Below are 16,352 nucleotides of genomic sequence, written 5' to 3' on the forward strand. Positions count from 1 at the left end.
GTCCGCAATCATGTCCCTAACGTGGGGACGTGGGGTAGGAAGGGGAGTAGGGGGGGGGGGGGGGGGACAATAGGCTCACCCTCACCCGCGGCCTGCTTGCAATTGGATTAGCGATTGTCCCAGCACATGTTAGCCTAATTGACATTTAGGTGAAATGGGAGAACAATAGGGAGCCTAACTAAAGGCCTGCTACTGTCTTTGAAATTGAGTTAAATAAGGGAAGAAAACATAGGAATTTGTAAAATGTGAATTATTGAAAAGGGTGTATAATATATATATAAGCAATAAATATTGCCAGTAAATAAACTCCATAGATTCTTTTTTTCATCTTTACTATTTTATCAATAAAAAACGTATACAATCTAATGTACATGATGAAAAGTTGTACAGCTTTTTTTTTTTCAATGTTTAAAATAAGGACTCAATTTATTTTTTAAAATGTCGATATAAATATATATATATTTTGTCAAAATATATGATCATATTATCAAAGAAACAAAAAAAGTGAGACAAACGTACACCTCAACGTAAAAGTTATAAATAAGCGTCCAAGTGATTTTTTTCTTTTTTTTAAGAGACCTTGTAGAGATTTGTTTTGTCCAAGTCCAGGTTAGCTTGCGCTTTAGCGGCAGCCGCAGCCCTCCACCACCATTTCCTGGTAGTTTTTCAGCACCACCTTGTCGTTTTCATCCAGGTAGAGCATGGAGATGGCGCTGAGCTCCGTGGGCACGCAGCAGGCTTTGGGAATGTTGTTGTTCACAGAGTTCACGAGTGTTTGAACAATGGCGTGGTTGGTGGAGTTGAGGTGGTCCGCCAGCGGGAAGGGACACTCCCCGTGGCAGTAATAGGCCTGGTAGCCAGGGGGCGCCACTATCCAGTCATTCCAGCCCACGTCGCTGAAGTCGACGTAGAGCGCGTGACGCCGGCAGTTGCGGTTGCGTTTGCGTCCCCGCTGCTTGGGGCTGCGCTTGGTCCGCTTGGTCAACGGGTGACCTTTGCCGTCATGACCGAACGTCACCAAGAGGGGGCGCAGCTGCTCCCAGTCCTCGCCGGGCTCCTGGTGGAGCGAGCGGCTGACGCGGACGTGCTCGCCCCGGTGGCGCGGCGTCTCGTCCAGGTGCAGGACCTCGACGGCCAGTCCGTGGTTGGGGTGGCGCTCGCGAGTCCAGCGCAGCACGGCGGGGCTGACGTCGAAGCTCTCCCAGCGCGACGTGTTGTGCCGTACCAGCCGCGTGTCCAGGAGCTGCGTGATGAGCTGGCTGGGCCGCGGCGCCTTCAGCACCTCGTACACGTTGATCCGATGGAGGCCCGTCTTGTCGTTGTCGTCGCCGACCGCCTCGGCTATCTGATGTCGGTAGAGGCGCAGTTCGGCCGAGGAGAGCAGCTCGTCCTCCGGAATGCTGCTGAGGTTGAACAGGAAACGTAAGGGCGTGGCCTCACCGGCATCCAACTCGTGCACTCTCTCCATGTGCTCTGAAAGGGAACAAGATGAAAGTTTTAGAATAATTTAAAGTCGACTCCCGCTACCACGGTGATCCTGGAAAAACTGGAACAAAAATCTTTATTTTATTTTTTTTTATTGAAAACGAGTATTCGGGGTTGGCCTTATTGTAAAAAACACTGTTAAAACAGCAAGATTAAATCAAGTAACACTGCACTTCCTCTTAGTAATTTTATTTTGAAAACTATTCACACCCCTTTCGGTGCACTACTTAGCGGACTTACGCTAACTTAAAGATCGGCACAAGGCCAAAGTAAGGACGAGGATTTCCCATAATGCTTTGTTTCCATTACAAGTAACACTTGTGACCGTGTTATGTAGGGCTGGGTATCAATTCAAATTTCCTCAATCGATTAAATTTCGATTCACGAGTTCATTTCGATTCAATTTCCTTTTTTTTTCTTCCCCGATTTGATTTGATTCACTTCAATTCAATCCGATATTGATTAATTATGGAACATAAATTTTTCTTAAATATTAAGGACATGATAAAAGCTCTACAAACATTAAATTCCAAATAAAATTTTGCGTCGGCAATAACTGGTTAAATGATTTTGTTTATTCATGAAAGTAACGTGTTATAATCACTTAAGTGTGACACAAACATTGACATCAGCAAGGATGAGATAAAAATATTTTCATAATTCTAATTCAATATTTGTGAATATAAATTAAAAAGATTCAGAATTGTTGTAAAGTACAATAAATCAGGTGTTTCATAAATGTAACAAAATACTTTGACATTTATGTGAACAGTCAATTTCTGGAAAACAGTAAGATACGAAAAAATGTGGCCTTTAAAAATCGATTTTCGTAAAAATGTTTGAGAAAATTCGATAGTAAAATTATTGATTCATGGTTTTATGAATTGATATGCACCTCGAAAAGAAAAATCGATTTGATATCGATTATTCGATTATTTTTTTTAAACCCAGCCCTAGTGTTATGCCTTTTAATGTGTTATTTTGTGCAGGCAGGGTTTAATATAGTTACAGTGTTGTTGTTTCTCTGTATCTGCCTGTCTTTGCATGGTAGTAGTACATTTGTACGATAAGTCATAGTAATCGTGGATGCACTATATTTGCAGATTTCAAAATGGATCGGCGGGCTGTAGCCCATATAGCACCCTGGCCCAGCGGGAATTCACCACAATTTGTAGATTACTCACTCTGGGCCTGAATCTATAGGCAGCTATGAACATTTTTGAAGTTACAACGTTCCAAAGTTAGCATTAACGCTAATCCTCTCTGTGTTGGTCTTGTACATTGAAAAGTTATTGACAGCCGCCAAAGAAGAAATAGCACTGCCTGCAAACTTCTGTGCCGGAAGTTCAAGAAATAACCCAGAAAGCACTTGAAAATGTGAACGTGAACCATTGAACATATGAACATTTAACATGGAAAGCGCATATGGCCTATTGCATTGAAGTGCGGGGGTGTGCAGCCAAAACCTACACTGAACCCATTTTTCTTTTACAGAAACGGGCTATTTGTGTCGTTTTCGGTTGTGGATACAGAGATCACACTAATCCAATATTCATACAACTTGAAACTTTAAAATTTAATGAATTGATGGAATATATGGTATAAATCCCATCATGGAATCTTACCAATTAACATGCAAATCAAATTCAAAACAAGGGAAAGTGGGTACAAATTAAGAGGAACAGAAATTTTTGCCAAACCTAAATACAGAACAAAACAAAAAGAACAATGTATTTCAACTCAAGGTGTCAGTTTGTGGAACAGTCTGGATTATAAAACAAAACCATTCCAACGCCAGTTTTGATGATGTTCCACTCCACACCTCTAGGTGGCAACAATGCACATTAAAATGAGTACAAGAAGCAACGTCTGCTAACATCTGTGGATTGTATTCCATCAGCTTTTAACATTTCCAAGTGCATGTTGCGAATCAAATTCAGATCATTTCAAAGGGGAAACTTGATTGAACATGCAAATAACTTCGTTACAAGCTTGGCCACCGAAATGAATGAAACTTGCAAGTCAAGCTAACGACTGTACGTCTTTTCCCAAAGTATCTCGTGGACTCGTTTGCCTTTCTCCGAGCACTTCCCGAGGGGCGTGGTGATTAACGTACCACAGCGACAGGATAAACACAGTGGAGGCTCCCTGTTGCGCGCTAACGCTGCAGAAATCTGGCGAGATCGCCATTGTTGAGGTGCGGGCGGGGAAGGAATGTTGCGTCTACTATTTTCCTGCACAATCCACTCCTGTTATTTCGCACCCAGAGCCTAATCTTGCCCAGGTGGTTCTGATTATTAAAACCCGCTGTGGTTCTGATTAGCGCCGGTTGTTCGCTTGAGATATATTTGTCAATGTATTATTATTATTATTTTTAAGTCAGCTGAGTCGGATGTTCTCAGAGGCGGATGAATGAAAAAGGTAAATGTCAAGTGAATCGCAAAATGACGGAGACCTGAAAATGAGTACAGGTACTCCCAATCAAATGAACTCTAAGCATTATATTAACATAGTTTAGAGCCTTAAAAAACACATACATTCTTAGACCGGGCAGTAGAAACTCTTCTAACATACACATTACATCACATACAGCCACTTCCACCTGACTATTAATTCATTCACTCCCATCCATTTTCACTGAAGCAACCCCCTTCGCTCCTGGCTGGATTTTGACTGATTTTGCAAGGCCCACAGAATATTGTGTTCTATTGTTATAAAAACATGGAACTTACCAAAAGAAACAGTCTCTTCTTTCATGAGGAGAAGAAAAGTATATTTCTATTTTTTTTCAATTTTTCAGCAATTAGAATATAGCTAAGTTTCATTATTAATCACAAGTCTGTTTAAAACCGTGGGGGGGAAACAGTTTTTTTGCAACATGGCCCTGGTATACTCTGCTGCCACCTGCTGGTCGTTTTTGTAATAATTACCATTGTTTCAACCGTTTTGTGCAGTTGAGAGGCTGCATCAAAGCCTTCTGTATGCTCTAGCATAACAAAACAATACGTATAAATATGTCTTTGGGACAACTGAAACGTTTAAAATAGAACGTATTTATACGTTTTTGGGAGCAAATTGATTAAGACATCCATTGAACTTCAAATTCAATTTCATTTAAAACTAAACATTATATAAACCTGATTGTTTTCTGTAGCTAAATTATACCTGCCACATTTAAGCAAGGAGATTTGCTTACTTTACGTACATGGAGTAGCCCAAAAGTAGGCCACATTTCTATCTCACTAACAAGTGACATGACATTGGGGAGGGAAAAGGACTAACTGTACTCCATTTGGACATTTTTACTCACTTTTGTTGCCTGGGGTTTTGCTATAAATGGCAGTATTTTTGAGTTATTTTGATAGAACAATAAATTTTATACTTACATAAGCTGTGCACTACTTTTCATTGTGTCAAAGTGTCATCTCTTCAGCGTTGTCCCATGAAAACATATAATTACATTTCTGGAGAACTTCAGAGGTGTTCTCACGTGCAAGTTTATAACAAATATGTGACCTTTTTAAGCTGATTGAACCCTAAAACAAATCAATGAAGAGCACATTCAAGCACACTGTCAACCAACTGTCTTATAATTTGAACACTGATTGCTGTTATTTTTTTATTTAATTTTTTTTACTTTCACGCTTGTTCCCTTGGACTTCAAAGTAAAACGAAGGTTTCTAAGTTCAACACACTTGTCTCCCCTCTGGTTTCATTCGTTCCTTGACCCTTAAGGATTTACCAGACTTGTTTAAAGCTTTCCGACCACAGTTTACCTCCAGCAGCTCAGTCAACCACGAGTTCCTTCACCATTAATCGAAAGCCGCCCGCCTCGGTCACTGCAACTACGTCCCGTCCCCCTGCGTCGCACGGGCCTCTGAGGCACTTTTTTCCATCCCTCCGCTCTCGGGCACCCACATTGTTAGCAGTGGCTGTCTTTATTTAGAACGCGGCAGAGTAGCATTAAAGATAATTGCACGTTGAGGAAGGTCCTTTTTTTTTTTTTTCAAGAAAAAAAATGGTCCAGCGCCACAAGACTGGGGAGCTGCAGTCCAGTTTTCCAAGTTGCTCCCTTGCAGGATGCGGTTAGACGTAGACGTCGGTAATATGAAGGTAGACTTTTTGCTAAAGCTGTTAACTAAAACCGTTAGTCCAATGTGGCTCTTGAGTTTTTCAAGCAGGTTTTCACAGCTCATCAGGCAGTATTTGCTTACTTTCACATTCAAATCTGGGAGAATGCCAGGTTGGGGGTTAATCTTTTGCGCATATTTTAGGCGGCACTCGAGCATACTTTCAGCAAACTGTCTTGCTTTCTTGACCAGATTTATTTTTACAATCGTGATGACTTTTTTTCTTCTTTTTTTTTTCCAGCGACGGCACCTTGAAATGGATACGAACAAATCTTGTCGCTATGGAATAGAAAGCACGCCTGAATTTGTTTTTCTTTCATCCAAAAAAAACTCCAAACATACAAAGAAATTACATTTTTGTGTATTTTATTTGTATTTCTCGGGTTTAAAGAAAACAAAAAAGGCGATGCCAAAAATATTTTGCAGCGTTTGATGATTTTTTCAGATCAATTTGAGGTTAATGTCAGGTTGCGCACATTTTAGGCCCCACTTGAGCATTCCTTCGGCCACTATATTATATACCCTTACCTTTCATTTACAATTGTAATTTTTTAATTTATTTAATTTATTTATTTTTATTTATTTTTAACTGAGCATCAAAACAAAGGCCAACAAATCTTGTTGCTAGGCAGTGAACAGAAAACAGCTGAAAGTTTGTTTTGTCGGGTTAAAAATAATACATCACAAGATTTGGAGATACTAAAATGATTTTGCAACTAGTCAGGGAATGTTTGGAGACTTTTAAGTTCAATTTTGAATGAATTTTCCCCCCACATATTTTAGGTGGCAACCGCTCTTACAGTATCAACTTAAATGTACTATTATTCATGAGTACTCATTTTTACCATAAGGTTCCTTTGTGACTTAATCTTGTCACCAACATTTTTTAAATAAAATAAAATAAAAAGTATTAAGTCGATGTTATGTTGTTGGGGATGCATATTTGTTAGGCTCCCACCCTCTTTTTGAATTAATTAACTGGGCATTGAACATACACAAATCAAAATAAGTGAGCTTGCGACAGGGTTGACAATGACAGTATGGACATTTCTGGCTAATGTTAGCATTTAATGAACACACGGTAGACCTTCACTTATAAAACCAGCCTCCACTGCAGAATGACAAAATGTCACTGTAAAGATAAGAGGGTTTCTTAAAAGGGCAGTTCTCCCATAATGACAGGGTGGACTGCAATTCCAGGGATTATACAAATAGAATTAATGATCAAAATCACTTGTTTTTATTAAATAACTTGGCATGGACAATAAAACGATGTGTCATAGCAGAGCAGTGTGTGGGAAAAGCCAAAATCACCAAAATTCAATGAAAAAGAGTTGTATAAAAACGAAGAAACACATTTTAAGAGCCTGATCATTGCACTGGTATGTGTGCAAACGTTTAGCCACTTATGATAAGAACTCGGAGTTTCAGTATTCTGCTACATTCTCATGATGACTGAGTAATCCTGATAAGGACACAAAACACACTTAATAGTTATATTGACCCTGTTACGTTAAAACAAAATGAAATATTTAAAGCAGACCGAACCTTGAGGTAAAGACGAACAAATGAAACACATTTTTTTTGTCTTTATACCAAAAATGCACAAAATAACTTTTTGGTCTGAAAAAGTTTTTAAAAAAAGCTCAATTTGGAGATACTTTAAAAAAATTAAGAAATGGAGCACAAAACTATACATTTAAGGTGATGCCGAGCCCATTTCCTTTTAAGACGGAATGCTGCTCTTTGCTGGGAGTGGTTTGCCGTAAAAGATGGATAATATGAAGGTGATATGCTTTTTCCTTAAGCTTTACAGTAACTTTATTCCAGGAGGCTGTTGAGTTTTTCTAGCGGATTTTTGGAGCTTGTCACGCATCGTTTGATGATCACATCCTGAAAAAGCTTTGTGAAGCAGGTGGAGCTGTCATCTTCCAAATTTTATTTTTTTTATATTAATTTCAATTAATTAATTAAATTACATTTAATTTATTAATTTAATAATAATTTAATTTAAATAATTGAATTAAATTAATTTTTTAAAAACATTTTTTTCCCATTTTTTTTCCTTTTTTCTCTCTCTTTTTTTTTGAATTACTCCCCTGACGCTAACGCTACAGAGAGCTAGCCAACGCTGAGGAAATCCCAACTACACATTCCACAACCATCCTTACCCTCATGGTGGAAGCCCCTCACAGTGTTGGCTCGGCTTGCCGACCTTTCCGGGTACTCGAAGGCGATTCCGTCGCCGCCCCCGAACTCCTCTCCCTCGCCGGACTGCAGCCGATACAGGTCCAGCAGGTATCGCGGCACGGCGGCGGCCGAGCGGCTGGGCCGGGGCCGCCTCTTGAGGCCGAACATGTGCAGCAGGGTGGCCTCGAAGTCCCGCAGCAGTTCATGGCTCTGAGCGTCCGAACGCCCCTGCAGGCCCGGCACTTTCTTTTTTCCTTCTTCAGGTATCAGACTGGCATGGTTGCTCTCTCCCAGCAGGACTTGGCATATAAAAAGGACCATCAGCATTCGATTACCAGGAATCATGATGTCTCTGACGGGACACAGGTTACAAGATTAGAAATTGAACTTTGACCCGCCCGGAGACAGGACTTCATAACCGCCCACTTAATTGGCTTGAATGATCCAGTCTGGCTTGTTTACAGTAAAGAAGGCCCTCTCATATCACTTGCATTTGATCTTTGTGACATACTTCAAAGGTAAGATCAAATCTAATTTTCGATTGTTTTCAAATTTTGGGGGTTGGGATACTTCTACTTCTACCCAAGGTCGGGTTCATTATTTGGCTCAGTAGATTGGGTTGAAGATTGGTATTGGGCAGGCTGAAGAGTCGTGTTTATTTTGTTTATTTATTCAACTTTTAGTTGATTACAAGTCGAGCATTTTAGTCGTTATTTCAGTCCAAGAAAACATAATATTCATCTTGTTTTAGTCAACAAAAACTGTCAACGTTTTAGTCTAATTTTAGTCAGGACATTCATTTGACCCTTTTACATTGAAAATTTCCATCTGATCTAAAACTATTTTACATAAAATCAATTTAATTTGATCTCACATTTTCGTTGATAAACAACTTCACACACAATTTCTGTATCTTAAGTGGCTACTATGGCTCCATGCTACGAGCTAGTAAATTAGCCAGCATTAGTTAGTGGTCAGATTAACGTTATTGTCGGAATATTATAGCCTTTGGATTAATGTTACATTATAAACAACCACCACTAAAAATTTTGTTACAAAATCATAGAATTTTTGTCTCGTCTTTGTTCATGAACTAAAATGTCCATAGATTTTAGTCCAGTCTTTATTAAGTGGACCACATTTTTGTCTCATGAGTCTTCATGAGTCAACAAAAATATCAATTCAGTCCGGTGAAAAATGTTAGTTGACGAAGATCATTTCCTTTAGTTTTTGTTCATGAAATAATTAACACTACTGAAGAGCTGAAGATGGTCGGCGTTTTCAACGTTTCTCTACAAAAGTTAAGGAAAATAATCTTAGAAAGTGTTGGCGGCGGCTGACTGGCTTAGCGGGCGGGTAACACTGCTGGAGTTCAACTCAGCCAACCCACAGAAAATGGATTGTTTTTTGTTGTTTACCGTACGTGAGACCGTTTTACAGTAGACGACTTGCATTTGGTTTTGGCTGACATACTTCAAAAGTAAGAATTTTGATTGACTGAATCCAGATTTTGGATGGATTCTCAGGAGCAGTTTTCACTTCTTGTACTTTCAACTACTTGCCACTAGCCAAACTAAAAATGGATTTTTATAAAATTTTAATGTGCGACTTTAACAAAGTCACATGCCACTTGCTTACCGAGAGAAAATAAAGCATGGGAAAACAGTCCATGTTTGTTGGGAGCAGGCGGCGGACACGTTCTTCCAGGAAATGTTAGGTGGCGTTGGGCGGCTGCAGGAGAACGTAGGAGTGAGCCTGTTCCTGGAAGAGACACACACACAAAGAACTTATAAACTTAATTACAGCACATAATTGCAGACGTTTATGGCATTTTTTTTTTAAATGTCCGTGTGCATCTGTTAAATTCAGAGGTGGCAAATTCAGGTCTAGAAAGTAAAAACCCTGCCACAGTTTGGCTTTAGCCCTAGCTGCTAGCTAGCAAGCTCCCTAGCTAGCTCCCCGGGTGTTCGGCTATGGAGCTAGCTAGCACAAGGGGCTAAAGCCAAACTGTAGCAGGTTTTTTAACTTTCTGTACCTGGATTTGCCACCTCTGGTAAATTGCAAATAAACAAGAATAAAAAGTGACTTTTGCTTTTTCCTGTGAGGGGCGGCCACAGTGAGTCAAAGGCAAAACTTTTCTACTTTGTACCATGTGCTATCATTGTTCCAATTGCTAATGATCAGAAATACATCAAAACTGAGTCGTCTAGGTCTAAAGCTTAAAAGCACAAAATTACAATGTTTCGGCTTTGTCTGTTCCTGTTCATAAAGCTAATTAAAAATTAAAACGTGCCAAAATAAAAATGCAAACAATTCACGTTAGTACTAGCTTTGCGAATCTTAATGTTCCTGTTTGAAGCCGAATTCAAACAAAAATTAAAAAAATATATATAATAACTGAATCATTTGTATCTGAAGCTTAATAACGACAGTATAAAATGTTGAATTCTATCAGTTATTGCACAGCTCAAGATGAAGAAAATCCATCAAAGCTGAGCTGTTGGCCTGTTCCAATTGAAAATATGCCAAGTCGAGATAGCTGACTGTGAAATGCAGAGATAAAACCATGGGTCCTGTTTATACAAGGTTGCGGGCAGGTACCCGTTCTGGCACCAATTCAACTGAACAATACAAATTTGGGGTGAAAATTAGATTCAAGCTTTTCCACATGAGCACGTTCAACCTTATTAGCTCTTCCAGACCAAACACAGAATCCTTTAGTACCGAATTTTATTCCATTTTAATCGTCTACGTTTCTGAAGGGTACCAAAGCAACTGAGCCATTCTGTATTGAAGGGGTATCGAACCCTCATATAGGACTCATTACAGTGCAGCAGAGAATTGACATATCTACAACACATTATACCAAACAAATCACTTATTTTTACATCATTTCACACTGCTATGATCCTGTGCTGTTTGGAAAACTCATCATGGGCATCATCTAAATCAAACATGAATCTCCAGGCTGTGAAATTAATCAATAGCATGACACTTCTAGAAGCAGAATTCTGAGAGAAAAATGGTGGTATTAATAGACTTGTCAAGTGAGGCAACACGCGTGAAACTATGTCGTAAGGTGGAATACTGGTTTTGATTTACCGTCTGGCGCGGAGGACGAAAGCAGTGTTGGGTGTGTTTCTTTTTTGTCCTTTTTTTTTTGGGGGGGGGGGTCATTAAATGCACCACTCTTGAATCACAATCGTAAAAGGTTACTCTCATGACGTTTTTGTCACCATTTTGGATGCTGAAGCCAAATGCATTTATAGAAAAAAAGTCGGCTATATGTGTATGAACCAGGAATGCAAATTTGACGATTTAAAAAAAAAATGTTGTTGGTCTTTACTTGCACAAAGTCAATAATAGTGGTAAATAAATGTGTAAAAACAGATTCTAAACCTAAAAACTCAATAAAAATCAAGCGTGCCCTGCGATTGGCTGGCAAGCAGTTCAGGGTGTACCCCGCCTACTGCCGAAGCCAGCTGGGATAGGCTGCAGCCCCCCGCGACCCTTGTAAGGACAAGCGGTTAAGAAAATGGATGGATGGAAAAATCAAGCACTTTTTTATAACTGTTTGTTTTTTCTTTTTCTGTTTTTGCACAAAGGTGACAGCCTAAACCAAACTATACACAGGAAAGTTAACAATTATTTGATTGGTTAAAAACTCTATTGGAAAAAATAGATGGCAGGAAATATCTCAATATTTTCAACATTTTGATTTACAGCAATATTTTTACCAAGCAGGAATCCACTTATTTTAATTATTGTTATTGTCGTCATCATCATCATCATCATCATCATCATCATCATCATCATCATCATCATCATCATCATCATCATCATCATCATCAAATGTTGCCTTTAATTATCCAGATGAGGCAATTTAGATGCTGACTTGGCTGCAGACAATTTTATGTAGATTTCTAGTAGAAGGTTTTTAGTTTTTTTTTGTTTTTATCATTTCAGATTTGTAATTATTTGGAAAATTAAGTACAAACAACATTTCTACAAAAAGTCCCTTTGCTGATGTCGTCCAGCTCCCCTTTTTTTTTTGACAAAACTCGAAAGTACTTGAAACAGCACCTCTGCTGGTAGCTGCCAAGCAGTGCACACCATTTTTTTTAACCTCAACTTCTGTTACTAGTTCAATTGTATATCCAATGAATATTAAGTTTAGCTGAAACGTAAAGAAAAATAAATTTACTTTTTGTAAATGGTATTTACAAATATATATATATATATATTGTATTTACTTTTACGTTTTTCAGATGTTAATCCAGTTATATTTTCATATATTTATTACCAGCTTTTTTACAGAATAGAAGTTGAGACCACATCAAGAGTGCACTCCATTTTGCTTTAAGACACGGCAAATTGATGGAATCGTGTAATTGAATCTTTTTCAGGTCATTTCACATTTGTCGTCCAAGTCGCACCATCGCTGAAATTCTTTACGAACATCGTTTATTATACCCATTGCTGCTCTTGCATGTATAGTGGTATGTTGACTTAACGAGCATCCCAATTTGTCGAAAACATTGTTTTCTTCATGTTGCGAGCCAAAATTTGATTTACGAGCTGGCTTCAGTGAAAGTGGGAAAAAAAAAGGAGACTCACTGTCACTAATACAACAGCTGAGTAGGCCAAAACTTAAAAGGATACTTTCAACAGTAAGAAGATAATATTTTGTGTATAATTGTGACAACTTCATTAATTGTCATGCACAATTAAAAGATTTAAAAACTAATTTTGCAAGTTGCTGTCAACGAAAGATGACATCACCTGTGCTGAGGAATATAGGTAACGACCAATCACGGCTCACCTGTTTTCTGGGCTTGGTCAACAAACTGAGCTATGATTGGTCGTTACCTGTTTCCTCAGCAGTTAGCACAGGTGATGTCATCTTCAGTCGACAGCAACTTGCAAAGTTAGTTTTTAAATCTTTTAATTGTGCCAATTAATGAAGTTGTCACATTAATTATAGGCAAATTATTATCTTCTTACTGTTAAAAATGGCTCAATGAGTCAAGTATCCCTTTGAGATCTGATCTAACTGGCAATGTCCATGATGTCACTCACTCGGCCACGCCCACATTACAGTGACAGAGCTCTAGTGCACAGTTGATATCATAACTAGAAAACCATTTTTCTTTACATTCTCGTGTTTTTTAAAGAATACAACGTTACTGTTTTTCAATAAAAACAAACATTTTTGCGGGGGGAGGCTGGAACGGATGACTGGCATTTCAATTCATTTCAATGGAAAATATCGATTTGATATACAAATAAATGCAGTTAACAAGCTCGCTCACGGAATGAATTAAACTTGTCAATCAAGGTACCACTGTAGATTCAAGGATACTTTTTTTCGTTTGCCTTTGACCCGCCATCGACCCTCGACTTGCTCGGTCATGACACTAAATCCTGTGTGAGTGTTGGTGTTGCGTACTGACACACACACACACACACACTGGCGGGAAACGGCAGCCATTGCATGTTTGTGAGAACAGAGCGAGCGAGGACGGTTCGGAACATGATCAGCTCTATTACCCACGGGGTGGGAGGTGTGTGTGTGTGTGTATGGGAATAACGTGTGTGTGTGTGTGCATCAGTGACAACAAGCATTCATTGTACAGGGCGAGAGAGAGAGAGAGAGAGAGAGAGAGAGATGGGGGCCTCTCCCATCATTACAGGGAATTGAAAACAGCGACCATAAGAACATCTTGTAACAGTAACAAAATAGTGATGATGAAAGACCATTAGGTGCTTGGCTTCTATGCCATTTTATGACTTATGTGTTACCGTATTGTTATTTTTAGGACGTCAGCACACATGGCCCAGCTGCGGACATTTTGCGGCGACAAACCCAAGAGCAGGCCGCAATTAGAAGCCTGGCTCTCTAAAGCAGAGATAATGCCTTTCTTGAGGAATTTGACTAGCGGGGATGGGTTGGCGGGGCAAGCTGACCAATCGCTAGCCCCTGATTTTTATCATTTCAGTTGTCACTAATTGGTTTACAGTCACGGAAGCAGAAGTGGGCTGGAATTCGGCCGCAAATATTGGCTACTTCTACTGTCGTCTGCGCTAGCTGATGTCGCTTTGGTTTTGTTGTTATTCTATTCAGTAGCAACTGGACATCAAAAGGAAAAAAGTTTTGGTTTGCCATCAAAAGGAAACTTCAAAGCCATTACAAGAAAGTCAGCCATTGTTTGGTTTGATGTTTATTATTGTTGTTTATTAGCCTTCAGATATAAGCAGCTAACGAGCAAAATATAGCACAAAATGTTCCGTCTTTATGTTGCTTTGGCTTAAGTTGCTACGGAAAGCTCAGTTTGCCTTTCTGGGGCCATTTTGGTTCTCATGAAGTCCTCCGAGGGCCGTACAGAATTTGTGACAAAATATGATCAAGGTTGCCAACCCTGATCTAAAACCAAACTATAAGCTGAATTGCATAACAAGATTTTAGAGCCCCAAAAATGTAATTGTACCTAAAATAAAAAGCAAGCAACGATGGCATGCAATAATTATAAAATAGAACAAATCAATTAAAGACTTGTTTTGAGTTACATATATTTTTTAAAAATGTATAGAAAAGTTTATTTAACACAAGCTCCTCAAACTAGACAATACAATTAGCGAGTTTAAAAAAAATACAAAATAATTTAACACATGCACTAACATTTCAAAACATATATAAACAATAAACAAACAAAATAATATAAGCAAGACTAAGAAAAACATGTTAAAATATATTTCTGGGGGGGGGGGTATGTATGACTAAGTAATATACTCCTTTTTTCCTGTTCTTTCCATTTTAGACAAAAAATACTCAAATAAACTGAAAATAAACATCTTATTTCACATTACTGCACCGACCCACTCTTATATAACTCAAATGCACAGGTTTAACCCATGCTGGTTGTTATTGCAACTTGCTTACACGTCATCATGTGTGTGTGTCTGCATGTGTGTGGATGTGTGAGTGTGTGTCCTTTGTCCTCACTCCACTCAATTGAGACATTTTACACACAGTCACACGCACGCACACACACACACGCACTCCACGATTCTTAAATGCATCCACATTTGGTGACGTAGAAGAATGTAACAACCCTCATGTGTTGCTCACAAAGAACAGATGTTGCACAACAGCTTTGCAATGTGCGCGACTTATGTGAACAATTAATGACGTTTCGTTGTCATTCGAGCGTAAATCCATGCGTAAAAAAATGCCACCGGTGAGTTTGTTCGTCACTTAAAATGGCAGATAACGTCACGTTCAAACGTTGTCATACGAAACGTTCACTTTGCATCCCCAACTCACAAGTGAAATCGGGCGTTTTCACTAGTCTAAAAAAAAAATCATTACAAAAACACTCAAAAGCAACAGGTTGGTTCGGTCCGTGAACGCCTCACCGCGGAGGACGCGTCAAATAACGAGCGAGACTCACCATCAGTAGAGGTCCAGGTCCAAACAAGCAAGTATCAAGATTGACGCGATACAGTCATAAAGTCCAGGAATGATCAACAAGGATATAAAAACTGCGCCTCAAAGTGGAATCGGGCGTCTTCGTGGCTCATTAAATCCCTTCCAAAGGTGTTCCGAGGGGCTCCGCGCGGGTCAGCCGGCGCCGCACGCACGTCGGCCGAAGGTTGGGATGGATGCGGGGTGGGACGGGAAAAGAGAGAACGAGGCGGTGCGCAGGAGGGACGTGTCCGAAATGAGCCAGCATCCGAAGACCCGTGCACTTTTTATGGATCCGCCCAATTTCAACCTTCCTGCCCACCTCTCCTCCTCCTCCTCCTCCTCGTCCTCTCGCTTCTCCCGTGCGACTCCCACCTTCTCCCTCATCTGTCTCAAGACACCTTGAATAACCCCCCTCCCACACCCCCACCCCACCATCATCACGACACCCCCTTGCCCCTCCTCTATAAGCATGTGATATGATATATGATCTATATGATTCTAATATTAATCGTCCAAAACATAATGATCAACTTTGTACAATTTATTTTTTTGTAATTTTTTAAATCTTTATAGCTGAATGTCCAGCCGTCCATTAATTTGTCCATCTAACAAACTGCTTTCTTTCATCTTTCAATTATCCAATTAATAATTATCCAATAATAGTCTGTGCATCTAAATGATCTTTTTTTCCAACAATCTCATTCAACAATATTTACAAACTTCTTCCAATCTGGCTGTCCAGTCATCTATTTATTCATCCAACAGTCTGCCATCCGTCTATTACTTTCTCCATCCATCCATGTGTCCTGTCATCCATTCATCCATTCATCCCCTCATATGTCGTCCAGCAATCTCTACATCTGCCAATCTATTCAACAGTAGGCAAATCCAGCCGTCCAACCATGAGTATTTGTCCGTCCATCCATGCATCCAGTAGTCTGTTTATCTATTCGCCTCTTCAAAAATGTCTGTCCCTCCATCCATTAAATCCATCATCCGTTGGCCAATCATCCAATAATTCATCTGTGCAACCATTCATCCATCGAGCAATTTATCATCCATCTTTCTGTCATCTATCC

General features: G+C 39.5%; 1 protein-coding gene and 1 long non-coding RNA gene across 2 annotated transcripts in view; one reads left to right on the forward strand and one right to left on the reverse strand.

Annotated features, from left to right (window-relative positions):
- The window catches only part of LOC147162745 (uncharacterized), a 44,808-nt gene that overhangs the window by 11,821 nt on the left and 16,635 nt on the right, over positions 1-16,352 (forward strand). The gene's annotated exons all lie outside the window — the stretch shown is intronic.
- On the reverse strand, positions 139-15,618 carry bmp4 (bone morphogenetic protein 4). The gene is made up of 4 exons (XM_086094832.1): positions 15,257-15,618; positions 9,444-9,566; positions 7,787-8,157; positions 139-1,473 (listed from the first exon to the last, which is right to left on the reverse strand). The coding sequence occupies exons 3-4, from the start codon at positions 8,148-8,150 to the stop codon at positions 623-625; spliced, it is 1,215 nt and encodes a 404-aa protein (XP_085950958.1). The 5' UTR covers positions 8,151-8,157; positions 9,444-9,566; positions 15,257-15,618; the 3' UTR covers positions 139-622.

The sequence above is a fragment of the Leptonotus elevatus genome, chromosome 14 (genome assembly GCF_054856555.1).
Source record: "Leptonotus elevatus isolate MCC_2025b chromosome 14, RoL_Lele_1.0, whole genome shotgun sequence".
Lineage (NCBI taxonomy): Eukaryota > Metazoa > Chordata > Actinopteri > Syngnathiformes > Syngnathidae > Leptonotus > Leptonotus elevatus.

Excerpts from the sequence above, each read along its gene's own strand:
- bmp4 (XM_086094832.1), bottom strand. The coding sequence starts at position 8,150 with ATGATTCCTGGTAATCGAATGCTGATGGTCCTTTTTATATGCCAAGTC. Across the intron at positions 1,474-7,786 it reads GAGGGGCTTCCACCATGAGG|AGCACATGGAGAGAGTGCAC; the intron begins GTAAGGATGGTT and ends GTTCCCTTTCAG.